This window comes from Hippocampus zosterae, chromosome 12 (assembly GCF_025434085.1).
Source record: "Hippocampus zosterae strain Florida chromosome 12, ASM2543408v3, whole genome shotgun sequence".
Classification (NCBI taxonomy): domain Eukaryota; kingdom Metazoa; phylum Chordata; class Actinopteri; order Syngnathiformes; family Syngnathidae; genus Hippocampus; species Hippocampus zosterae.
In genome coordinates, this window is record NC_067462.1 from 11,614,196 (window position 1) to 11,640,227 (window position 26,032).

At 40.3% G+C, this 26,032-nt stretch overlaps 3 protein-coding genes across 4 annotated transcripts in view; 1 reads left to right on the top strand and 2 right to left on the bottom strand.

Moving 5' to 3' along the window:
- Window positions 1-1,028, bottom strand: part of ptpn4a (protein tyrosine phosphatase non-receptor type 4a) — a 64,555-nt gene extending 63,527 nt beyond the window's left edge. For both annotated transcript variants that reach the window (XR_007965238.1, XM_052081445.1), the window contains exon 1: window positions 455-1,028. The gene's annotated coding sequence lies outside the window, so the exon portion shown is untranslated. The remainder of the gene's footprint in view (window positions 1-454) is intronic.
- A 1,270-nt stretch (window positions 1,029-2,298) lies between these two features.
- Window positions 2,299-5,984, bottom strand: tmem177 (transmembrane protein 177). Its single transcript, XM_052081529.1, has 3 exons — window positions 5,799-5,984; window positions 4,602-4,838; window positions 2,299-3,416 (listed from the first exon to the last, which is right to left on the bottom strand). Exons 2-3 carry the CDS (start codon window positions 4,800-4,802, stop codon window positions 2,685-2,687), a joined length of 933 nt encoding a protein of 310 aa, XP_051937489.1. The 5' UTR covers window positions 4,803-4,838; window positions 5,799-5,984; the 3' UTR covers window positions 2,299-2,684.
- A 3,472-nt stretch (window positions 5,985-9,456) lies between these two features.
- mrasa (muscle RAS oncogene homolog a) lies at window positions 9,457-23,313 on the top strand. The gene is made up of 6 exons (XM_052081540.1): window positions 9,457-9,623; window positions 15,200-15,450; window positions 16,291-16,444; window positions 17,857-17,956; window positions 18,097-18,176; window positions 18,269-23,313. The coding sequence occupies exons 2-6, from the start codon at window positions 15,258-15,260 to the stop codon at window positions 18,366-18,368; spliced, it is 627 nt and encodes a 208-aa protein (XP_051937500.1). The 5' UTR covers window positions 9,457-9,623; window positions 15,200-15,257; the 3' UTR covers window positions 18,369-23,313.
- Window positions 23,314-26,032: the final 2,719 nt, after the last annotated feature.

Below are 26,032 nucleotides of genomic sequence, written 5' to 3' on the forward strand. Positions count from 1 at the left end.
TTATTGTACACTTGTAACGTTACAATGAATGACCTATTAACGAAGTGGGACGTTTATGTCGACACACGGAAGGCTGAGGCATATAATGCTTCATAAACGTCACTAAACGCGATACAACAATGCGGATAATTGATCATTTTGGTGTGTTTGTTGGCTTTAAGAAGTAACTGCGATGTGTTGAATGGGCAAAGCAGCGTTAGCAAACAAGGGCGCTACATACTAGTGATGTATATTAAGACGCCATATACATTTAAAACATACCACTCATTAAAACAATTTGATGTTACATTTGGCAATACGGGGAATCGTTAACGCAATGGAAATTATTTCGCTTGGTGAAGCAACTTGGAGTAAAGTGACAGCGCTGAGCTAGCCAGCTACGCTAGCTAACGTCAGCTGTCTGGAAAGCTTAAAATGTTTTTAAAAAGCTGTAGTTATATAGATTTTTTCTTACCGTCATAAACTGCTCCGGGGGCGTCCAGTTTTCAAGGAATATAATATTCGCCGTATAAGGAAATGGTCTTTGTAGGTAGGGCGACGAAGCCCGAACATTCAAGAGGAGTTCGCCCGCGGATGCCGACGAGACCTGGGCATCATTACTACGGACAGTCGGTCTTCACAAGTGGTCTCAGTCTGCCGCTGCCTCACACACATCCATCCGGCAGAGAGGGGCCTCCACCGGCCGCGACCATGCCACCACTGCCTCGGCAGCCACGGATGATAATCCACGAGACGCGCTGTGAGCCCCCGCGGTAAGCATTGGCTAAACGCGGCCAGTATCAGTCACGTCAGGCTCAGTACATGAAACGGATGCAAATGCAAAAAAAACACATATAAAAATGAAAAGTAAATGGCTTTGTCAATTTAACGCCAAAATGTTGCGTTTCTGACTTCGGGCGCTCGCAAGTTGACTTCAGCCTCACTCCGTCTCACTGCAGCTGCTCATCTGAGCGACACAACAGCGGCGAGCGGCGACGTAATGGCGCAATTGGAGCGCGCGGAGGCGGGGCAACACGAGCGGGAGGTGCGCTATTAGTTATGAAGCGCACCCAGGTAAATCGGCATTATCCTTTTATGTGTAGAGCTCCTCTCGAGACCCGGATGTTGAGACTATATTGTTCTTTACAAAGGGACGTTACATGACTGCGTAACCTAATTTTCCTCGACCGTTGAGAATCTATTTTGTTTATTTTTTTAATAATTGGATATCATTAAAACACATTTTTATGAATAAATAAATACCTCAAGTGTATTCATTCACACGTTTTGACCGAGCCGACGTGTAATTCATAATTCTTGTAACGCGGACGCGTCCTGATGTGGGCTGGAGTGGCCTCACGTGGCGTACTACGTAATAGCAGCCAGTGCACAACAACAAGACAATGGGCCTTTGTACTGTCCCCATCAATGGCATACTATTAAGTATAAGAAGATCAAGAGGAGACAGTGAGCCCACTGTTGCTGAAGGGAACATCCCAAAGTAACTCACACACGATGGACTGAGCCACAATAATGAAGTGATAGTTTTCGGGGGGGGGGTCTTTTGCTTAATTTTTGCATTGCATGCATTCAAATCTGAGGCCTCGTTTCATGTTTCATACTTAATAACGTGGCAATTCCACTCAATAATGAAACACAGACTAGTGTGATTTTAAGTAATGTCTCTGGCCTCCTAAATTGCTCCAACCATGCTCCCAACCTGAGCACAAAGGGATCCCAAATAACAGCTGGCATTGGAACAGGCACTGTTTTAGGGACCTCGGTGACAACATGTTGGGAATTCCCATGCACAGTTCCCCTTACTCGTAGCAACAGCAATAACCGGTTGCCAGTCACTCAGAGGGCACATTTAGACAAACAACCATTCACGCTCACATTCTCCTATACACAATTTACTCGCTTCAGTGAAATTCCGCTCAGAAAAACCCAAGATAAGAAATAAAAACAGGCTATCCAGTCAGCCAATTCTGCAATATTATTCATGACAAGCTGCTATATCTAGTTGAATCCTCAGGGTACCTGACTAGAAATGTAATTAAAACACATATCGAAACCTCGTTAATATGCAGACAGATGACCTCAGGGAGTGTGGTGCGATGAGTTCCAAGGTCCCACTGAGGTGGATATTAAGATGATTATCGCCAAACAAATTAGCCAGTCATGCAAATATGTGCATACTTAAGCACGTTTTTCTCAGTTAAGGCTGTTTTCTTGGGCTATGATGGGGAAAGAACATCTGGAGACACACGATGCTAGAGGGGGGAAAAAGACCACAGGGGAAATAAATGACTTGCACTGTGAAGAAAAAAAAAGCATATATATTGCCTTGGTGTTCTTTTCCATGAGGTATGGCACACTTGCTTTCAGCAAATATTCTCCTCATAGTCCTATTATTTTCTCATACAAGGTTTAATTCATGTTTGAAGAGAGTAGTGGTGTGCACTGCAGCACTTACAAGCTGTCATTTCACTGCCGAACCTCAAATCGGAAATAAGCACTGCAGTCGCCAGTAATTGGCCATTTTCAGTTGATTGCTGGCATTTGTAAGGAAATTATGTGTGTAGGTTCATGCACATTTTGTTAACCTAATAAGATAATTCCTATTAAAATAATATTAAATGGGAAAATAGTCAAATGTGTGTGTGTGTGTGTGGGTGGGGGCTGTTGCAGTAACTACAGTAACTTTAAATCTTGTCCCTTTTCATTAGCGCGAGGATGCCCTCCCTCCTTGAGGTGTACGGTGTGTGCTTCAGTTGAAGGATGTTGGCGGGAAACAAGTTCCCACTGGGCGCATACATCTCTTCTCCTTTTTTTCCCATGAGTGCACGCAGGGTTTTGTTTCTGGACAGAATCTTGTCATAAAACTCCACCCCGCCGTTCGCATAGTCACGGGAGACCCCGGCGGCCCGCCGGTCTGACCAGTAATCGGACCACTGGGTGACAGCGTCCAAGGTGAGGAAGTAGGATACGGCGCCAAGCCCCAGCGCAACAAGATTCACGGCTCCACGCAACAAAGCGGGTCCAGCGTGAAGGCTGAACACTTGCTTCAGCACCACGCTGTACACCCAAACCCCACCCAGGCAAAAGGGGGCAACTGCAGCACTCACAATGGGTGCGCCTGACTGTAAACGTGCCACCTCTCGCGCTATGGCGAATTTCTGTGCTTGGAGGGAGAACACCAGGGAGTCCTTGAGAGCCGTGCCCATCTCACTGTCCCACTCCACTGCTTTGCCATTGATGAAAATAGTCCGGTTCGTGATGCCACTGCGGTCATCGTCCGTGCTGTTAAAGTTCGCTGGGATGCCAATTTGGGCCCCTGCAGGGAGCCATGGGACACCAGCACTGACTGGATGAAAACCAAAGGAGGCGAAGGCAGAGAAGTTCTTGGATGAGCTACCGCTGTAGTCTTTTAGCACCTAGGAATGACAAGATTAACACACAGGTTTTAGTATAATGTCACTGGGATCTATTCTGTTGCTTATATTGTACACTCGTCATGACATCTTGGGAAGTTCATTTCGGGAGTCTAACAGTGTCAGAGTGCCCTGTGGAAAATATGCGTAGTTTCTGGCTGACCGTTTCCTGTCACGATATAAAAAGAAGAACTGTGCCTTTGGATTGGATTGGATATAACTTTACTGTCTGCCTTCTGCAGTAAAATCATTTCTCACACAATCCCACAATACAAAAGATATCATCGAAGCTGTTCTGGCTCTGGATATTGAAGGGGGGGTGTCACAGATCACTCTACCACTGAGCCATGCCGCCCAAAACTACTGGCCAATATCATCTTTTGATCTCAATCCTATTAAGATGCATCTTAACTGGGAGGGCTGGCAGTGAATGAGTTAAAAGAAAGCGCTAAACAGTAAAAAATAAAATAAAATAAAAATCTGCACATCCTGTATAACTCAAGTGATATTTTATTTTTAGAGGAAAAGTCTAGATGTTGCTGTGTTCAGAATTAACCAATGTCATGCATGTCTAATATTAAATGCATGTTAAATGGGGCTCTGCATGCCAGCCACTATTCAAAGACCCTCTAATTAAGCACAAATACATTTGAGCTGTTCAAGGAGGCTTTTCTTGATTTCTTTTATTTTTTGCTTCCAAGCTGAAGCATAAAGATTTCATGTGACCACTGTCAGGTATATTTGAAATGTTCATAATTCAGTTCACCTTGAAGGCCTGCGAGTTTTAGCGAATGTAGAAAATGTTGTTTTTAGTCAGGGTTCATTAATGGTTGCAAAGGGTTGTGAAGATGTTCGCCAGATGTTTTTCTTGTTGGTAACAAATTTTGAACGTGTTCAAAATTTCGCAGAATCTCACTGCTCACAACCAAGAAATGTTTCACAAGAGATTTTGTCCTCCAGTGGAATTGTGCTAGTCACTCCAGACTGCTGTGGAAAACAGATTGGTGGGGTGGGGGGGGGGGGGGGTAGGAAACAAATAACCTTTGGACTAATTACATGAAATTACAGAGCTCTACACGACCTCTACACGATCTACAATTAGTGGATTCAAATTTGCCCTTTCTGCCGGTATGACAATATTAAGTATAACTAGAAATATGCCCAAAAATGAGTAATTTAAGTACGCACCTGCTGGAAAAGGTCCTCCAGCTTGTCAGAAAGGGTGACTGGCTCCCCTTTGTACCACGCCTGGTAGAGCTGGCGGTACGACACGTCAGGGAATACGTGGTAGAACATGTTGGCCGCAAAGATGCCACCGCAGCTCGCCACGAGCAACGGAGTTCTGTACTTCTGAAGAAGCACCGCATACTTGAGGAAGCTAAATGCCATGTGTTTTTCTTTGACGTCCGCTTTCGGGGGAACAATCTGAGACGATAGATGGCAAGGATATAAATCATTCTGTGCACATCATTAAAGCATTAATATGACTGCAGCCTATTGCAGCTGTCTTTGGGCAGTAAATGAGGTACACCCTGAACTGGTTGCCAGCAATTCGCAGGGTACACAGAGACGAACAACCATCCGCGCTCACAATCACACCTGGGACAATTGAAAGTGTTCCATTCATCTGGCACACACGTTTTTGGACTGTGGGAGGAAACCAGAGTACCCGGAGAAAAACCCATGCAGGCACGTTGAGGCCATGCAAACTGCACACCTGAAGGCCGGATAATGGATGGATGAATGTTTGACATTCCAAGGTTACAAATGGTGCAAAATGATCCGTTGTGCAATAATGCACGCTCAGTTACCACCACACTTGGCTTTTAATTTTATTTTATATTCATTACGTAGAAATTAAGTCGTGATTGTATAGTGGTCATTGCCACGCGTTGTGGCCGCAGCCATTCTGGTTCGAACCCTGGTCAAGGCTTTGTGAGAGGAGCATACTTGACTTGTTTATTTCTCCGGGTACTCGAGTTTCCTCCCACATTCCAAAAACATGCATGACAGGCTGATTGAACACTAGAAATTGCTCCTAGGTGTGAGTGCGTGAGAATGGTTGTGCGTCTCTGTGTCCGGTTCAGGGTGTCCCCCGCCTAGTGCCCCACGACCCATGTGAGGATAAAAAGGATCGGAAAATTGATGGACGGATGGATGGACTTAGAAGTGTCTCTGTATACAAGTATTGACTTTACCACTGCCTCTGTGTAGCGAGTGATGGGCTGCACCACATTTCGACCTACGTACAAACTTAGGTTACTTAAATTTGTCCACTTTTACACAAGAACGATATTAAGAAAAACGTCTGACAGGAACAATGAAGATTTTTAACTGTACACACAACACTGCATAGTTAGCGGTGGCTAACGGGCTGTTACTTACATTGTTTCGCTCTGGAGAAATTGAACACCAAGCAGCAAAAACTACTGCAATTAGAGTTTAGAGACGCCTTAAAACGATAGTGTTGCCCGGATCATTTCAAGGACATCTGTCAGTGTGTACGAATGTAACATGACAACCATGACACAACACTACACAACTTGGTCGTAAATCGACAGCGCTGCCGTACGGCTGTACGGCTGAGGCACGACAGTTTCACGACAGTAGCAGTTGTCTGGCGTGAGCGAGAACTTTCATAATTTCTAAGAGCTAAATATCGTTTTATATTACCTTGTGATTTGCAGTTACGCGGGATTGACAAGCCACAACGTTAGATAGTCTTGCACAAGTTAATCCGCGTTTTTGTGTTGTGTTTTGTAGCGCTAAACGTCATCCTACTTTGGGAAAGCGTTTCTTATCTGTTACCTTGGTCCGAATACAGAGGCATACACTGTATCACTAATTCAGTGTTACGATGCATTGCCCATCAACGAAGAAGAAATGTACATCATTTTGTTCACGATGTAAACAATTAAATACACCAAGTGTCAAGAATTATGGTATTCACTTGACGCACCTTATTTTTGTCTTGCTTAAATCAACCTGTACAAGTGTGTGTACAACATTTCCCTTCCCACACACTGCTGGGTCAACGGCGAGTACAGATTCTACTGCAACCTGGGGCATTGCTATGGGAATGAACAGACAAATTGCACAGGAAAAAAAACTGAATGTGTGTGCGTGTGTGTGTGTTGGGGAGGCGGGCAATGCGTACATGAAGACAATACAAAATCTAACTCAAGGAAACAGCGCCTCATACACTATGCTGTATGTATGTGGCCCATGGATACATCATCAAACACAAATACCCCCACGACCACCAAGTCAACAGCCTCAAAAAGCAAATTAATACAGTATGTGTCACTTATTAGTTCACTATTCTATACACCCAACAAACCTCCATGCAGCTCCTCTTACCTTTTGCCAATACATGATGGCAGGGGAGTCACAGCTGTGGGTGATGTTAGTGTTTCTACATGACAAAGCCATAACAATGTCTCAGACAATGCAATCATTTGAAAGTGACCTTGGATCTTCATCCAATCGGCAGACAAATTCAGTATGGGAGCAAATGGGGTATTATGTAAATTCAGTATGGGAGCATATTGGGTATTATCTAAAACAGCCCCACTGTAACAAAACAGTTGGCAGATGTTTAGACAGGATCACTCACACATACATTTTCAGACAACAAAATATTTGCACAGTTGTTTAATTTCAGCATGCACTCCCAAAATACTACTACTTGTCAACAATCCATTAAAATGTATGTTTTCCATTGTGCATGCCCTGCAAATGATGTTTGTTGACCGCTTGATGACTGATGACTCAAACAGAACAAAATAATAATTGCCAGAACAGAATATTTGGAATTTGAAAAACAAACATGTTTTCTAATATATTTGAAGACAATCTCCCGTACTCTTCATCTGTTAATTGTAGCTCAAGGTGAAACATGCATTTAAAAAAAACATAAAACCGTGTGAAAATTATTGAGAACATTATGCTTGATAAACCCCAAATTGAGTTTTTGTCCATAATTCTAAATGCACATCCGTCTCACAGCGCAGAGGTGCAGGGTTCGATTGCGACTCCTATTGCCCCAAGTCAGCTGGGATAGGCTCCCGCACGCCCGCGATCCTCATGAGGAAAAGCGGATTAGAAGATGGATGGATGGATATTAAATACTAATCTTACTCTGGTGGCATGTGTTTGAGAAACGGAAGATGTACAAATATAATAGAGAAGTGAGTAAAGGATAATTATGTGCATCTGAAAATGTTATAATTCAGGTTTATAGGCCGTTTGCGTATACATGTGTGTTTGCACATATATACCAGATATGCTGATCCTAGTGGGGAAAGAAAATCCTGCTCACATGCTGTTGCCATGGAAACAGGCAAGAGAAAGTGTAGATAGGTGTGCATGTGAGTGAAAGAGAGCGAGAGGGTTGAGAGACTGTACTGTAATGTGTGTGGTACAGTTTTAGCTTCTTTTTTTAAAGCTTTAAGACTGCAAGCCAAGTATCAATTCACACATTCACTTTGTAGTATAAACCAAGACAAAAAAAATGAATCCTGTCTAGATTATATGACATTTTGTCATATGTGCTCTGAGTACTCATGAGGTTTCAGAGAGCAGTTTACAGCATTGAGATGTTAATGGTGAGGTTAATGAAACTACAGTACTTTCTGAACATGCATGTTCTTCGGAGGAGTGGCTTTCCTCCATACGGCTGCATGCACTTAAACGTGCACTCTGCAATCAATGCACCACAACTGCACACTCACATCTACTGCCACTATAAAGTGAATGCTCAAATATACACTTTTTAAAAGGGATATATTGTGGCGAACTGACTTTTCAATTTCTTGTATACAAATGATTTGGTCTCAGGTGTACCCACCCATTCAAGTGTGAAATGAAACAATCCACGAAAGTCTTTCTCTGGCTACAGTGTTTCTGAAAATGTGCCTGTGAGCCATTGTGTATGTTATTAACACAAAATATGGGGGGGGGGGGGGGGTCGGTGGTGAGAATAATATTTCTCTTAACTGCTCTACGTAACAAACACAGAGAGAATCAACATTATCATTAAAACACATTTGCTTAATGCATTGGTCCCGTAAAGAGTGTCAATGTGAACCACAGTAAACCAGCTTTAGAAAAATAACAAATTTAAAGCCTAAAAAAAAAACTGTTAATGACAGGCAGTTATTACATTATCGTTGTAATGCAGAAGCAATAATTCTCTGTCAATCAGTCAGCAGACGTCAACACTTCAAAGATTTCTGTGCTGTCCAATAAAAAAATTCCATCACAACATTTTGTGTTTTACTGTTTTTCACACGAAGAAAACAGAACAGAAAATGTACACCACTTGGAAATTGTTTTCCACCGGAGAGTAATTCATTTTCAATGCACGAGTACTCACTATTTGAGGAAGAAATAAAGTTGGTAAAATCTTGGCTCAGTCCTGTTAACCCAAAATTTTATGAGCATGTTTGTGATGTGCTTGTCTTTAAAATACTTTGGGGGACTGGGGTCAATCTCTGTAACTTGGTGTCAAAATTTGAAACACTCACTGTTACTTTCAGGCCTGTTATTGAAATTAGGAATTCCAGTTGAGTAAAATGATAACGTCAATTGCCAGAGATTGGCCAATACTAATAATTTTGAGCAGTTCTAATTTGCGTATTATTAGATTTAGAGTTGGGGGTTGGGGGGCAGAAATATAACATAAGGTGTTATGTTCAGGAAACTTGTCGCTTCCCATCCTGTGACAGTGAAGAAAATGGAGAAAAAAAACCGGTCTGAAAACCGCCGCATTCTTTCGTCTCCTCGTCTTTTGACCGTACTATATCCCTTTAAAGACTTAGAGGGCAGTCCATTTCATCTGAAGGGGAGTTGTGCCGCGATTTGCGGAGATGTTACAAGTATAACATAAGAAACGGCATGGAAAGAAACTCAACACGCTCTTTATGGTGTTTTGGTTCACACATAAACAATACTGAGTTGGTAAATGAGTTCTTCAAGTAGTTCAGAGTGTTGGGCAAAAAATGATGTTCACCCCTTTCGGGCTACTCTATTAATAGCATCAGCTGTTGCAATACAAAGATGAGCTACTCGACGTATTGTTCCGCAGATGTGGGAAGCCCGACTGCGGCGCGAGGGCGGCGGCGTGGAGCCAAGACGGACGGAAAATGACAATTAGGTTGTCTTCAGGGCTTTTCTAAAAAATATTGTTCATCAGAGGAACATCTAACGGTAAGTGGCTGGGTTGCCAAGGAAAAAGACAGAGGGCGATAGACGTATGGTATCGCGGATGAATTTTGCGTTCAGTTCCTGTAATAATTGGTGTATAAACTGTTCTTTAAGTGCCACTGATGTAGGAATAACTACTCGTCAAATGACAGTGTTTGTGATCGTTGCGGCACGTTTCGCTTCTTGTTTAGACTCAGGACCGTGTGCCGTTTTATGCTGCAAACTTGAGAACGACGAAGCCATTTATGTGGTACTGTATTCTTGGGCGGTTGCGATAGGGCTTCACTACGCGGCCGAATAAAGAGCCGCACAGCACGGGGCCTCGGCGGTGTGTGCAAGGTTCTGTCATTGACAATCAGTGGGGAAAATGCTACTCTTTGCTCCTCCTGCATTTTAAGGAATCCTCGCACACCCACCTTTCCACCCAATGCATCAACGGTGTTGAGCCACTGAATAGGCACACAGGCTGGCGAACCTCTGTGCAAAGGGAACAGTGAGATTCTTGTTGTGTTTAATCATAGGATGAGATCATTCAGAAGCAACAGTCAGCAGAGACATGCACGCGCGCACACACTTACGGGCGCGAGTGCACACACGCACACTACTCTGCTCAGGATGATGGTAATGATGGTCAACATTAAGGTTCATTCATTCTGTATTATTGATTTGCCTAGTGGTTGGAACATCTGTGTCACAGTCAAGATTTCCTGGGTTCGAATCTCAGTTCAGGTTTTCCTCGATGGAGTTTGCATGTTCTCCCGATTCGTGCGTGGGGTGATTTGAGGACTCTAAAAGGTGTAAATGTGTGCGTGAATGGATGTTGATGATCAGTGTGCACTAGCATGTGCTTCAGAGCATTCATTATGTAATGATCAAGCCTAACTACAATATTTTTGTCAAACCAGAATTGAAGCATCTCCAAAAACAATGATGTTGCAGATTTTTTCCCCCTGAAACATCATGATTTAAACAACACATGATAAATCTATATTGCACAGATTATCATCATCTCAGTGGGCAATAGTTATTTAAAAATTAATAATTTTTGAGGCAACGCTCATCTCCTTACTATGACCAACATCCACATACCAAGTAAATACCAGAGCGCATAGTGCAGGGGTAAAGTCAATTTACAGTGTGTGGGGGGCTGCTGGAGTAGGGTCTCTGGCAGGTTTTTAAAAAAGGTGTGATTGGGACTGAGTGACAGGATATTTTTTCCTTCAACTTCATGTCATTTCAGAAATTCGTTTCAACCAGTAATTCAATGTGGCCAACTTGTCAACAGCACTGCCGAAAGCTTTCATGAGTCTGAGCTGTTCATCCAGAAGTGATTAAACAAAAGGCAATAACACGACAATAAAAGTGAGAGCAGCACTAAAGTTAAAATGTGATGTCAAGTAGGGGGCCGCAAAATATCATGTTGCGGGCTGCAAATGGCAGCTGGGACCTGCGTTTGAGACCCTTGCTGTTGTACTGTATATAGATATACAACTAGCTCTTGGACTTGTACTCAAAATCCACGTTCGCGCCTCGTTTACTGTTGAAGCAGAGAGTCCCAAATCAACCCGAATGAGGTACTAATTGTACTTTTGCCGAAAAAAATACATCATCATCCAAAAAATGAAAAATCCAGTTTAATCCTAATGGTAACTGGAGTGCACTTATATAATGTTTTATCTCCACCATATGTTGCCAAAAGCATTTTATCAAGACTCATATTTTTTTGAAAACTCATGAGTGTTAACCAATGATCTAAAACAGCTGCGTCAACCTACAGAACAGTTTTCCTTTTTACTTTAAAATAACTGCAACCTCCAGGATCTCTTGCCGTACACTGGCCTACGTCACTTTTGTTAAAACTTTTAAATCCATCTGTGTTCTGTTATACCAGCCAACTAGCAATAAGGTAACCCGGGAAAGTTGATTTCTCCGGTCGAACTCCCATGTTTAAAAACTGGCTTCGCGCTAGGATGGCTAACAGCGAAGTAAGTAATAAGGGAGGCCTGCCTTGATGGGCGTGAATGACTGATTGCTTAACAGTTTCATTTAATGATCATTAGGCGGCTAAACATTCCGATACACATGCAAACACCTTCGACTGTTGCTCTCAAAGAGCACACCTCACACGACGCTCTGCATACTCCACAGACGTACATACCGTATTTTCACGACCACACGGCACACCGTATTGCATCTCTAATCGCATCATCAATCAATTTGCGCAGAGCCCTAATTCCGAACAAGAGGTAGATCCACCGTTAGGTTTTGTTTACATATTTATTAAATTGATTTAACGGTCAAATGTACACCATCACTTCGGTCTGAAAAGCACAACGGCTAATAGCAAGAAAGGCCTTGTTTCATCCCCATATGTACAGTATAGTAAAATTATCCCCAGCAGTATTTTATGAAACATCATTGTGTGTACGACAAATGATTTTCCTCTGTGACAGCCATCCATATGTGACTGGATCAGGGGGCTTTGACTCTGAAATTCTCCACCTACTGCTCATATTGACTGGCAGGTTTTCGAAAGGAAGGAAACATCTTCCTTCCCTCCATTGTGCAGGCCAGGATAAAATGGCCGGTTGCCAAATGACAGCTGCTTCCCGGTCGCCTATAAGCTTACTCACATGCATGCAAATCTGTGTGGGCGCACATCAGTGAAAGGCCAAATAAGGTGTCGATTAATTACTGAGATTGGTTAGCCCAATATTTTCCCCAAATTTGTATTTAAGCACCGAAAGACCTGTCATAAGGTCTTTTGGTAGTAACTGATGCCTATCACATCTGGGGAGATTCCTGATTCTAATCTGCAGGTGTCCGATTTCCTGCATTTACCACCCACTTCTTTTTATGTTGCCATGACACAAAATCGAATATTCACTTATTAGCCAAAAATCCGCATTATGTCACTTGAACAATGTAACGTATGACTTTTAAACTGCATGTGTTATAAGCAAAAAGGCTGACTAGTCCAGCAGCATCAAGTCATCTTCACACTCTCATCTTGCCTTGGCTCGCCTCCTACTCATTCTTTTTGGCACCATCTCCCACACCGTGGCCCACAGTTATGTGAGCATTCTGCCATAATAACACGATTGAGTGACATATTGAAGATTCGTGTCATCACTCCCAGATTGATTGCGAACACATGGTTCTCCAGACTGCACATATGCGACCATTTCTGCAGATAAGTGTCGGACGCATGCAGCGTGTTGATACATGACCGTATTAAGTTGCACACAAAAAAGTCAAAACAACAACCACATTGCGAGGTTGATAAATAGTTTTGAAATGCAACATCAGAGAGGAGGGGAAACGAGAAAGGTTGGCATTAACCAGAAGAGCAGTAACCATGGTTGCAGAACAAGCTGTGTTTGCTTGCATGTGCGTGTTGACTCCCTAAACTTGTTAACCACGAGCTTCAAACGGAGGGGTGAACTGAACACTGACGCACCCTTGATTACATCTCTGTGGTAACAGGAGAAAAACGAATGTGAATGTCAAGTTCAGAGTTGTATTGTTTCACCTTCAGCCAACTGAGCTAAACCCTGCCAGCTAATCAGCTCTTTGCCTGCTCTCACATTCTGCCCAGTTTTGTTTACTTTAGCCTTATAAATAGACAAGATGATCTTGAATTGCCTGTTTGTTTGTTTTTTGTTTTGGGAGGAATGGGCTCAGAGACAGATTCACTTCTTCCAGCTTGAAGTGGCTAAAAATGTTGGCCGAAAAATGTGCTAAGTGTGCTAAAAAAGCCGAAAAAAGTGCTATTTTGCAATTTCAATGAAAGGGAGTTACTAAAAGATGGAAAAACACAACTATGGTGCAAGAAATGTCAACAGCCTGGCCTTGGCAGAGGTCTGTGCTCGACTGAGTGCCATGCTACAGGACAAGGTGTTCTCTGTTGGTAACGAGGTTTTGTTCCTACAACGGCAACAAAAACCCGAATCCGAGGGCAAACTGTTGCAAAAAGACAAACTCCACAAAGTTTTCCTGCAGCTTTAGTGGCATATATTTGTGTATTCATTGTTGGCAAATTTACACATCTCCTTCGACATTCATTTTCTGATGATGATCATTTCCATTAATATCAGTAAAGGATGATTTAAGACAATGGCTACATTTTTGTATCTCTTATAACCCCAAACCCTTTTATCAGAGCATGAGTACCTCCTAATATGTGCGGATGATTCTCCAAAAGTAGAAGGCAACACAACTAATTACCGGTAATAAACAATTTGATCTCATCTCCTTAATTTTAACATTTAATCATCAGGCATTGTCTTCCTTTTAATCAAAATTACAAAAGAAAAATGCCTTAAAAATAATGATGTAATAAATTATAAAAATATATCAAAATCAATAAACCTGTGTTTTGTTCAATATAATTAATTCCTATAATATTAACCATGCACACCTTGAAACAAGAATTCAAGATTTAATTATCAGCAAAAAAAAAAAAACACTATTCCCCCGACCCCTGAGAAAGAAATAAAAGCCCACATATCATTTATTGTTGGGCTTATCATTCATTCATCCATCCATTTTTTTAATCTGCTTAACTTCAAAAGGGTCACAGGCATGCTAGAGCCTATCCCAGCCGTCTTCGGACAGTAGGCGGGGGACCCCCTTTACTGGTTGCCAGCCAATCACAACCATTCGCACTCACTCTCACACCTTGGGACAATTGAAAGTGTTCCATTAACCTGGCGTGCATACTTTTGGAATGTGGGAGGAAACCACAGTACCCAGAAAAAAACCCACACAGGCATGGGGAGAACATGCAAACTCCACACAGGAAAGCTGGAACCGGAATCTAACCCTGCACCTCTACACTGTGAGGCAGACATTTTGTGGGTTCACCGTGCCGCCTACTTATCAGCTTTGAAATAAAATATTAAATTGCACTCCGAGTTGAGCGCCGTTACAACCTCAGCACGTTACAGTACTTGTAAGGACTGCCGTGACCTGTAGTTTGTTCCTGCGCCTTGTTTCAACTTCACTTGCCAAGGGTGACTGTTCACCATGCAAGGCAACATTATTGGGGAACGAAGATCATAAAGTTCACACCCGCTGTGGGAAAAGGAAACAAGTTACTGCTCTGACTACAGTGCACCTTACTGGTTCCACCTAGAATTCACTGGCGCACCAAGCGGTCTTGTATTTACGACTTTGTAGTTAACAATTCTTTCATATATTTAGAAGACTACTGCGAAGGTTCAGGCTTTGGCTCTCAAACAATGGGAAAATGTTTAATCTTTGTCGGCCAGCTTTCGTCACAACGGCAGTTAAGGAGTCGTTAAAATAGAAATGAAACAAAGGGCTGCATTTACAGTAAAGGCCTTTTGTGGGTTGCCACTGGGAGCCCCTGGTGGGATAAAAAGCATAAGCCACAGAAAGCACTCCAGGCTGGCTAATGCAGTATCACTCCGTTTAGCTTGATGCCGTTTCGTCTTTCTTCCCACATTTCGACCGATCTTAGCTGTAATCACAAAGCAGTCGGGTTTAAAAAAAAAAAAAAAAAAAAATAGAAATGTCTCAACTCAAGAGTCTTCTCTCTGTGTCTTCCATTACAGACCAGTGCCAAACACAAGCCGCCTTACCACCTTTCAACTCCGTCGTTGAGGGGTAGCCATGGCGACCAGCGCTGTGCCAAGCGACAACCTGCCAACGTACAAGCTGGTGGTGGTGGGAGACGGCGGCGTCGGCAAGAGCGCGCTCACCATCCAGTTTTTCCAGAAGATTTTTGTGCCAGACTATGATCCCACCATAGAGGACTCCTACCTTAAACACACTGAGATCGACGGACAGTGGGCCATACTGGATGGTGAGTGCAAGTTGGAATATGTCGGGAAAACCCACGCAAGCGGCGAGAACACGCAAACTACGTGTGATGGGGCCTGAGCCAAGGTCTAAACCCCGGACCTGTTGATTGAGAGGCAGATGTACTAACTACTAGTACACAGTGCTGTCCTGCTCTATTTGGATGCTTCTAAAAAAAAAAAAAGGGTGCTCAGTTACCAATTTATTACACAACTTGCTACATGTGAATTAGTGGCAAAAGTTACCTATTCACCGTTTTTGATTTCAGGCGAAAGCTTTATCTGTAAAATAAGTACTTTGGGGCTATCTTGTGGCATCTTGGTGATGGCAAACTTTCCTGTCGTAATGAGCGCAGCTGCTTGTAATCATTGAAACACCAAACAACATTTACAGGATGCCTTTATCGCCAACCACTTTCAAGCTACAACCTTTTGCAATTGTGATATTCAAAATGAATATGCCAACTGTTTTGTTAAGCGCTTTGTTACAGCTGCGGCTGCTGTGAAAGCGCTATAGAAATCAGCATGTATTGTATTGTATAATATTGTATTGAAAAAAAAAACTGGCGCCTAAAGGGTTAAGATCAAAACGAAAGCCATGTAAAACCATTAAACCTCCAGGTTTATGATTGCTAATATCAGAGATTTGGGATGTAGATCGATGTAGTCCGATATTGGTGTTTTTGCTGACATCTGATCAGACACCCAAGACTTTTTTTTTTACTGTGTTCCTTGACCACGGTCATTTTTACAATTTATAGCATTAAAATAAACAGGGAAAGAGTTAAATTTTTGGTGTGCGTTTTATTGTGGGTTTTTTTTCGTGCAAATGTATACCCACCCAGTGCTGGACACAGCCGGTCAAGAGGAGTTCAGTGCCATGAGGGAGCAGTACATGAGGACAGGAGACGGCTTCCTCATCGTCTTCTCGGTGACGGACAAGGCCAGCTTTGAACACGTTGACCGCTTTCATCAGCTAATACTGCGGGTCAAAGACAGGTTAGAAGACATCCCAAAACACAATTTTATGCTGTATTTTTATTTGATAATTCATGTGTCATTCAGTAGCAGGATTTTCGTAGATAATAGTATAAATACACATAAGGTACCACGTGTTTCAAAACCCTTTTCTCTTGTCCCAGTTGTTGTTTTATAAAAATCATAACCACTTTGACTTCCGCTGAATAGCATCAGTGTGGTTGAGCTTCGCATGCTCAGCACAAATGTTGGCGGGCGGCGTTGTCCTCTCAGTGTGACAGTCATTAGAGGACTTCTTCCTTTGATTTAAAAGTACACCGCCGTTGGAGCAAAATGTACGACTTGTTTCCAAATCTCTTTAACTGTGACCAACATCCACCCCAAAAACGGACATCGCAGGAAAGAGGAAGTGAAACCAAACGCATTGTCTGTTCAATATTAAGATGCACTCGATTCCCTCCGGAAAATAGAAGTCTGATGAAATATGCCGTGGCGCTTCAAACTCTGATTTAGTCGAATTTCAAATGCAAAATTCCCAAGAAGATCAATTATATTTGGAACCCGAATTGAAACCAAACTCTGTCCAAACACTACTGTCCTTCAGGGACCGGCCTTTAAGGTGTGCCGGATAAATAGAACAAAATAATATGATATGACCTGCATGAAAACTGAGGTATTTTCTAAACATAATAATAAAACGAATCATTACACAAGGAACGTCTTATCTGGCCGCAACGTCTTGCAATATAACACAAACATGACACGGTCCCTAGCTGAGAAGCTAACATAGCGATCTAAAGCTTGACTCAAGTGTTCCTTCTATTCAAAAGGATGGCACTCAATTCCCGGTTAAATCCACTGCAAATTCGTTTTCTTTCAATCCTGCTCTATTTTCAGAAGGTGTCCCTAAAAGCGAAAATGCACATGTGAAAGCAAAAACTTGCAAAGGGCTAACAGTTTGATACACACTTCTTCAATTTAAAAAAAATGCTCAAATTACCTTTCAGTATATGATTAATAGTTGATGATATTCATCACGGTGAAGACAACAGTCACGTTAATGATTTAACAAGGTAGGAAACAGATACTGTAAATTATTTCTCCAAATCTCCGGGTTTGCATTTTCAAATGATTATTTCGACAGCTATAGCTGTAAATCACATTGTTCCAACACTGGTGAGGTGGTCCGCGGGCTACAGGGGGGCTACTCTGGAAATTACACTCATTGAAAATATGAACTGCGATTGGCTGGCAACCGATTCAGGGTGTCCACCGCCTATTGCCCGAAGACTGTTGGGATCCAGCACCCCCCGCCACCCTAGTGAGGATGAAGCGGTTCGGATGATGAATGAATGAAAATATGTACAATGAAGGCGTTTTACAAGCTTTTAAAGTGTCCAACAGCTTTCTGATTTGCTGTAACGTCCTCACAGGGAGGCTTTTCCGATGGTGCTGGTGGCAAACAAGGTGGACCTGGTTCATTTGAGAAAGATCACCACTGAGCAGGGCCAAGAGATGGCGGCAAAACATAATGTAAGTCAATATACCTGGAACAATACATGAAAGTATTTGTAGAAATTAGCCAGTATGCCAACAAGAACTATTAGAGGGCTCTGCCCCCCCCCCCCCAAAAAAAGATCACAAAAGAAGTATATTGCATCTATTTTGTTTAGATAACATACATTGAAACCAGTGCCAAGGATCCTCCAATGAATGTGGACAAGGCCTTTCACGAGCTCGTCCGTGTCATAAGGTAATAACTAGTTACTTGACACAAAAATATGTTCCACTTGCACGTTCTGAATTTCCGTCAATCAGCGTTGTTTTTTTTTTCTTTTCATTTAGACAACAAGTCCCTGAACGAAACCAGAAGAAGAAGAAGAAGATGAAATGGAGGGCAGAACGATCGACTGGTTCTCACAGGTTCCGCTGTGTCATATTGTGACCTCTTTCCTCCACAATCAATTCCCACATAACCCACACAAATACCTTTTTTGGTTGTCAGGGAACTAACTCCCCAGTAGTCCATGACTACTGGCGCACAAAAAAAAAAAAAATAAGGGAGACAATTGGGAGGAGGTCTTTTGCCTCCATTTTCCCATGAAGGATTTTAATGTCCCCCTGTTAATACGAAACCAGAAGTACTGACGTGTTTATTTGGTGTCATCTTTACTGTGTTATCCAATGTGAAAGAAGGAAAGAAAACAAAGATGGCCCAAAATCACATGGCCAAAAAAAAAGTGAAGATGTGTTTGTTTTTACCGGTCATCACCCACCATCCTGGAAGAGAAGAGCACCTGTTGGGGGTTGGTGGTTTTTGATTCTGTGGACGTCAGCGTGGAAAGAAAATTATGAAACATGAACAAATGGTTGTTTTGGGACGTCGTCGAAGGGTGACGGAAGGATGTGCCGCAACGAGCGGAGAAAAGCGTAGTGTTTTACCCGTGAACTTTGTATCGTGTACAATAACATTGAAATATTGTCATTGGAAACGGAAGGTTGCTCCAATCCACTTGTTGATGCCAAAAACGATTTAGGCCAACAACTCAAAAAGAAAATCTTTTCTCAAAAGGGAAAGCGATGGGATATCAGTACAAAACACGTAGACAAGAGGAAAAAAAAGGTCAATTATGGGGGGAAGTCATTAAGTTATGAGAATCAAGTATTAGTGAGAAGAAAAAAAAAAGAACCCAACAAACTGTATACAACGGCCAAAAGCATTTACAATGATGCTTGTAGTTCCTTAATTCACTCTTAAAAACACTTCTTTTCTTTGTATGGGTTTTGGAAAATAACTTTTCATTACATGATGATATTTTTCTCTTTATTTTAACATTTCTCGTTCCTGTATTTATTACTTTATTAAACTACTTTTTTTCCCCTCATATTACAACCCATCCTCATAAAATTGACTTTTTACCATGTGATTTTTTTAAATTGAGCTTGTTTTTCAAACTGCTTCTCTTTCTCTTTTGTAAAATTGATGTTTTTTTTGTAAAATCTTGTAACACTTTACTCTCCTAAAATGTTTACTTTACAGTTTGTAATATCACAACTTAAATGACATTTTCAATATGATTTTTTACAAAAAATAACACATTTTTTCCCATGATATTCAAACTTTATTGTCAGTTTTTTTTTACTTTTTACCCCAAATATTACAACTGTATTCTTAAAATTACGATTTGCAATATTCAAGGAATATTACCGTAAGCATTTTTTAACCCGTTAAATCACATTATAGTTTTGTAAATTTGCGACTGTTCTTAGTATTACTTTAGTGTCAGACAATGTGTATTTTCGTCTGTAAAATGTCCGTATGTAAAAAAAAAAAAAACTAAACACAAGTGTTTTTTTTGTGTAATTTGACTTTATGTGCATCTTTTTGTAAAATTATTTCCCATTTTTAAAAATATCTAATTTTTTCATAAGATTTTTTTGTCATCGTCATCACTAACCTAAAATTATGACTAAGTATTAAAATCATTTTGCTTTTCCCTCATAATACTCAAATTGTATTTTTTGTAACATTACCAACGTATTCTTAAAACGATTGTGACTTTATATCTAGCGTCTGTAATTTTTTTTTTTCCCCCTCTCTCACTGTGGTCCCAGTAATACTTCTTGGTAGATCATTTCTATTGTAAATAGAAAATTCACCATCTAATTTTTGGGTGTTTCTTCATAATGAATGTGAATACAAGTTATGATCTTAACATTGGTGGTGGACGCTTGAAATGCCAAACTAATATGATCTGACTTTTCTGTTGTCATGTGGGAGCTTTGCAAACCAATGAATTCAGGTTCATCTTGTAAGACCAATCACGCTCAGCGAAGGGACAGCACATGTTGAAATTTGAGCCCTGCGACTAGTACGATGAGATTTTTAAAAGGCTATACCTCCATGAGGCAATATGACGTCAAAATACGACAATGATTTTACTTTAGCAGTGAAACATTCAAGGACAGGTTGAAGGGGAATGTACAATTGAATAACCTATGAAATGGCTTGTACTGTTAACGCATTATAACAAACCATTTTGGCAAATGATTGTCTGAATGAATTTTGTCTATCAAAGGAATACATTTTTGCACTTTCAATGTGACATCGGACTTTCCTATAGGCATACAAGAAATTAAATGGTCCAAACGGTTTGGAAGATGTATTTTAGAGGAAGAAAAAAAAAGCATTAGTATTGTAGCTCCGTCCGTGTCTGGGGTATGCCTGTGGTATTCGTAAAGGCTGGGAATGAGACCAAATGTGTACTTGAGGTATTCAAAGGGAAACAAAAACAAAGTGAATGACCCGCAGTCACCTCGGGATAAAACGGTCTTGATCAACATTGGATATTAAAGGGATGTGATAAAGACTGAAAAAGGAAGCCAGTCACTCTTAAAATTGAATGTGTGTCGTGACAATGTTGCATTATGAAAGTTTGATACCATTTTGTATTATTGATATGAAAATATGTGTGCGTGCTTTTTTTTTAAACAATAATTTATTGATGTTTGATACCTCAGTGTGTCCTAAGATTGGACAACAAAAGAAAAAAAATACATCCCCTAACCTTTTTTTCTTTCTTTTTCTAGAACTTAAAAATAGGTTCTAGGCTTTTTTTTAGCTCAATAGCCACGTGAAAAGGTTTATCTTGTCAATATTATATTTATTTGCTGCGAGAGGATCAAATCCAAGAGTAAATGCGATTTGGATGAAGATCACATCAATACAGTATTTGTCTGTCTGAGCTAGCAGATGGTTAGCTTAGCTTGGCAGCAAAGCTAGCAACTGTTAACTTTCCAAAATTCAAATTATCAGCCACCAAAAAGCATGTATGGCCTGCTCACTAAAATGTGACCAAGTATCCTTTGCTATGCCAAGTTATGTTCGGCTTTCGAGCCTAATGCTATGCTAAACAACTGCTTCTTGCTCATATATTAAGGAACTATTTTTTCCGCGGTTATGCTAAGCTAACTACTTCTGGTCCTTGTATGCATATTTAGCCCTTGTGCTATTTGTTTTTCTGTTTTTCGAAGACAAAATGTTACTCTAAACAACTGTTTCTTGCTTATAATGTTAAGGAACTACTTTAAGCTCTTATGCTATACTATCTGCTTAAACATTTCTAATATCAGCAAGTATTTTTTGTTTGTTTCAGGGGTGGGGGGCGCTAATAATTTACCAAGCTATTGTTTCTGGCCCCTATGCGAAGTGAAGACATTATACTATTCTAATATTTTTTTAATAACTCTTATGCCACTCTTCAACTAAATAACCTTTTCTTGTTCTTATAGTATGTTAAGGATGTATTTTCTGCCTTTATTTAAGCTAAGCAACTGTTTTTTGTTTGTTAGTTTATAATGCTACCCGAGCATTTCTTACCCCTCTTGTTAAATACTTCACTGCCATTAATGAGTATACTCATCAATTAGGTTTTTCCAACTGGTGGGAGAGGGTCTGATGCTGCTCCACTGCAAATATCAAAGCCTGGAGCAACTTTACTGACACACAACTGCCAGTAAATGGCAGGGATGTAACATTTTAGATTTGACATCAGCCCAGTTTGTGAGTACGCATCAGATATTATGAGTGAAAAAATGGCTCGCACAGGTCATAAGTTAGAGTAGGTCAAATTTCGGCAGACACTAGAACAGGTATTGTACATTTGCAGTATTCACATTAGCAGAGGTTTGTGTGTCATGAATATGACAAAAGTACAACAAAGATCTTGAATGTATGAACAGGATTACAGTTGCCATGTAAGGAGCCGATAAATACAAGCCCATCACTGACGTGCCATCTGGTGAATTAGCATCACTCACCAAGCATATATACTGAATTGGTAAATACATGATTATTTTGCTGTCAAAGGCCATTCCTAAATGTTTATATTGCTGGTTTATAGAATGAAACAATGCTGTGAGTCTTGAAATATCAGCCAAATTATTCCAAAATGGCCGGCAGTGAATGAGTTTTGAAGTATTTTTTGTTTTTGTTTTGTTTTATGATGCTATCCTGAGATACTGTTTTTTTTTTACCTTAATCTCTTTTTCGTTTGCCCTAGCATTGTGCAATTTTTTTTCTGCTCCTAATGTTGAGTGAAGCAACTGTTTCAAACCATTGTGCTATGCTCAGCAGCGGTTTCCTTTCCTCTTTTTATTTATTTACCTACTTACTGACTTTTATGCTACCCTTATGTTATGATTACTGTTTCTAGCCGTTTTGCGAAGCCAAGCAGCTCACCCTACTCTAATGCTATGCTAGTAACATGTTTCTGGAGCTTATGTTGACCTTAGGTACAGTTTTCCCCCCTTGTGCTATGATAAAAACACCTGTTTTTCGAAGCAACTGTTATTTTTATTTTTAGCTCTAATTTTACATTGATGTTGCGCTGAACAACTGTTCCTTGGCTAATGCTATGCCAAGCAGCTGTTTCTAACTCGATGCAATCAAACTGTTTCTGGACCGTTTGCTGAGCTAAAGTAGGCTACAATTTGGAACACTTATGCTACAAAAACAAAACGTTGTTGCCCAAATGCTGATCGAGGCAATCATTTCTAGCGTTGGTGCTAAGTGAAGCAATTGTTTGGAGCCATTTTGCTGTGCTAAGCAACTGTTTTGGTCAAGTAACTAACCATTTCTTGAGCTAATGCAATGCTACAGTGCAATTTCTCAGCAGAATGCGATGCCAACCTAACTCCCCTTAACTCACCAACCCCCTTATGCTAAGCTAAACTACTATTTTAGCAATTTTATAAAACCAAACTATTATGGAGCTTCAGAAAAGTATACGGAGTGCTTGCTTTTTCCCCACATTTTGTGTCACGTCATAAATTGGTTCCTCCTACACCCTATAATGACAACATGGAGCGTTTTTGACCAGTTATTTTTTTTTTAAATCACCTGTATTTTTGATGGAAAAAAATAATAAGTGCATAACTAAAATAACGAAATGTGTGAAGAGTGCTATAAACTTTCTCAGTGCACTGTAACAAGTGTTTTATTTTTGACCCTTTTCTCGTTGCATTTTAGCTGTTACACAAAAAAAAAAAGAACATCTGCTGTTTGTTAATGAATGTCTGGCCAGACCAAATACAAAACGCTGAAGGTATATAAAGTGTCAAAACCCTGAATGTTATGTGAGTTAAATCAAGCACTTTGTTGTTACATATTTTGAAACATATTTGACAAATAAAGCTTTTTGGGGGGGGGGGGGTCTCCGAAACCAGTGTCATTTTGTAAAGGCCCGTCGTCATGTTTTACATTTGGAAGTTGTGACACTGTGTGGTTATAAATGTTTTTTGTTTGTTTGTTTGTTTGTTTTTATACAGATCATTTGGTCTTCTGACTGAGGAGCTAGTCGAGGTGCAAATGGTGCCTTTTTAATCTAGCCTCAGGGGGCCATTACAATAAAAATATTACGACTCAACACTGACTCCATTATTTTATTTCATCCCCCGTGTTGAATTAACCTGCATCAGCTCTTGTCTGACTTCAGAGAATGCACATTTGGTTTAGTGAACAGATGTGAACATTGGTAATACAGTACTGTACTTACCGCATTCCTGTAAATGCTGAATTGTTGGTAAAAAACTTACATTAAACATAAATCGAAATAAAATGAACACTTTCTAAAAGGATTAGATACAACTGTATCATAATTAGAACTTAAATAACTGTGCTGAACAAATGCACTGTATGTGATTTCAAAAAAATGTTGAAGACACAAACTTGATGAATAAATTGAACCTTTAATACAATAATCCATTAGTGGTCTACATAGCACACTTTGAGAATCACTGTATATATAAATGTGTTGGGTTTTTTTCAGGATGCCAATTTCTAATTTTGATATGAAAAAAAAATATTGTTTCTTTTGTAACATTCAGATAACTACAGCGGGAGGATCTGGGGTTTTCGTGAACTGTTAAATCTAGTGGGAAAATAGAAAATTCAATCATGAAATAGTTGACTCTGTAAATTAATTTTTATCTCACAAAAAACATGTTAAAAAAGGGAACAAAAATTTAGATAGAATGCAAAAAAAAAAAAAATTGCAATTCATTTAATTGAGGTGTCAATCAAAAGCCACACCCGTGATATGTTAAAACTGTTAGTGTGCTTGTATAAATAGATATATTGCATTTCGCAATATTACAAATACTGTACATTGTTAAATGTGCGTTTACATCAGGAAGCATCTTAAGTATACAATAAATCCTTTTCATTATTCATTTTTAGACAAATACAAATGATGCTTTATTTCTCTATTGAAAATCGATTGTTCTCTTCTGCATTTTCAATGGCAACATGCTAAAAATATTCAGAGGGGTGAATTCAGTCGAAGACATTTGAAATATATGACGAATGATTTAAATTGTTGGGGTGAGAGTTATCGTGCGATACATGACGGTGCATTCATGCATGACATTGACTCCCTCGAATGCATTTTGTGTGTTGGAAAAATAATGAAGTGCATAAATCTAAAGATACAATGCAACACGAGCAAAAAGCCATTCTACACTTGATGCACCTGAAATGAACACTTGGAATTGCACACAGTGGGGGGAGGGGGGGTGCTACATTTTGTTCATTTGCATAAGCACATTAGTAGTTCGTAATTACTAGCAACAAAGGCAACAACACATACAAAACAACGCAACCAAATTGCATGAAACATGTTCGATCCACAGTTAATAGAATCATCATTAATTAAAACCTGAAGACGATTATACAGCATGAAAGATTTCCCTTGTAGCTTTATATGCTGCTTATTCCCCATGGAAGCATCTCAATTAATTTGACTGCGGAAAAGACCGTTTCAGTAGTTCAATCCAAAAAAATCCACATCAAAAATTCAGCAGTGCAAGGAATTGCAATATTACATTAAAAATATTGTTCATGAAGAAATGATGTAGGACTTCTGTAGGCATTCTGAAAATATGTTCCAATTTTGGGTTGAATGAGTATTTGAAAGAAAAGTTTCCCTTTTGTGACGTGAACTACTGAAATCAATTCATTATGATGCACCTACAAATATATCATCGCTGTTGGACGGAAAACTTGTATGTTCAAATATGGTCAATTGCATATTTGATCACAAACCTATACTTTTGGCCCCTGTGCCCATGTCATCTGTTATTTGTAATTTTTTATGAATTATTAACCAATTCAGAGTGTAGAAAATAGCTTTAGTACAAATCTACTGAACTGAACTCTATCCCTTCCTTCACTCTGCGGGAGCCGAGCGGCCTTAGATCGCATTTTTTAGACAATCGGGTTAGACTTCGGGTTAAATACATTTGGGAAAGCCTCATTTGTTAAAAATGGAGAGCTGTAATGCTTTGTGTCCCGAGAAACTGGTCAGCCACAAAGTTAACTGCGCGTAGATTCATTTCCACCTCTGAAATGACTTTGCCAGCTTTCCATTTTATGTATTGTATTACTTGTGGCTCTAAAACCTTTGAGAAAGATTAAAACCATTGTCACTTTTTGTCTGGTCGTCTGTAGACCTGATTCCGGATGGTTGCCATATGGTGACATGTCCTACTGTTTTTAATCAATGACAGCGTCATAAGTTAGCAGTGATTTGAAGAATTAAATTAGCAATT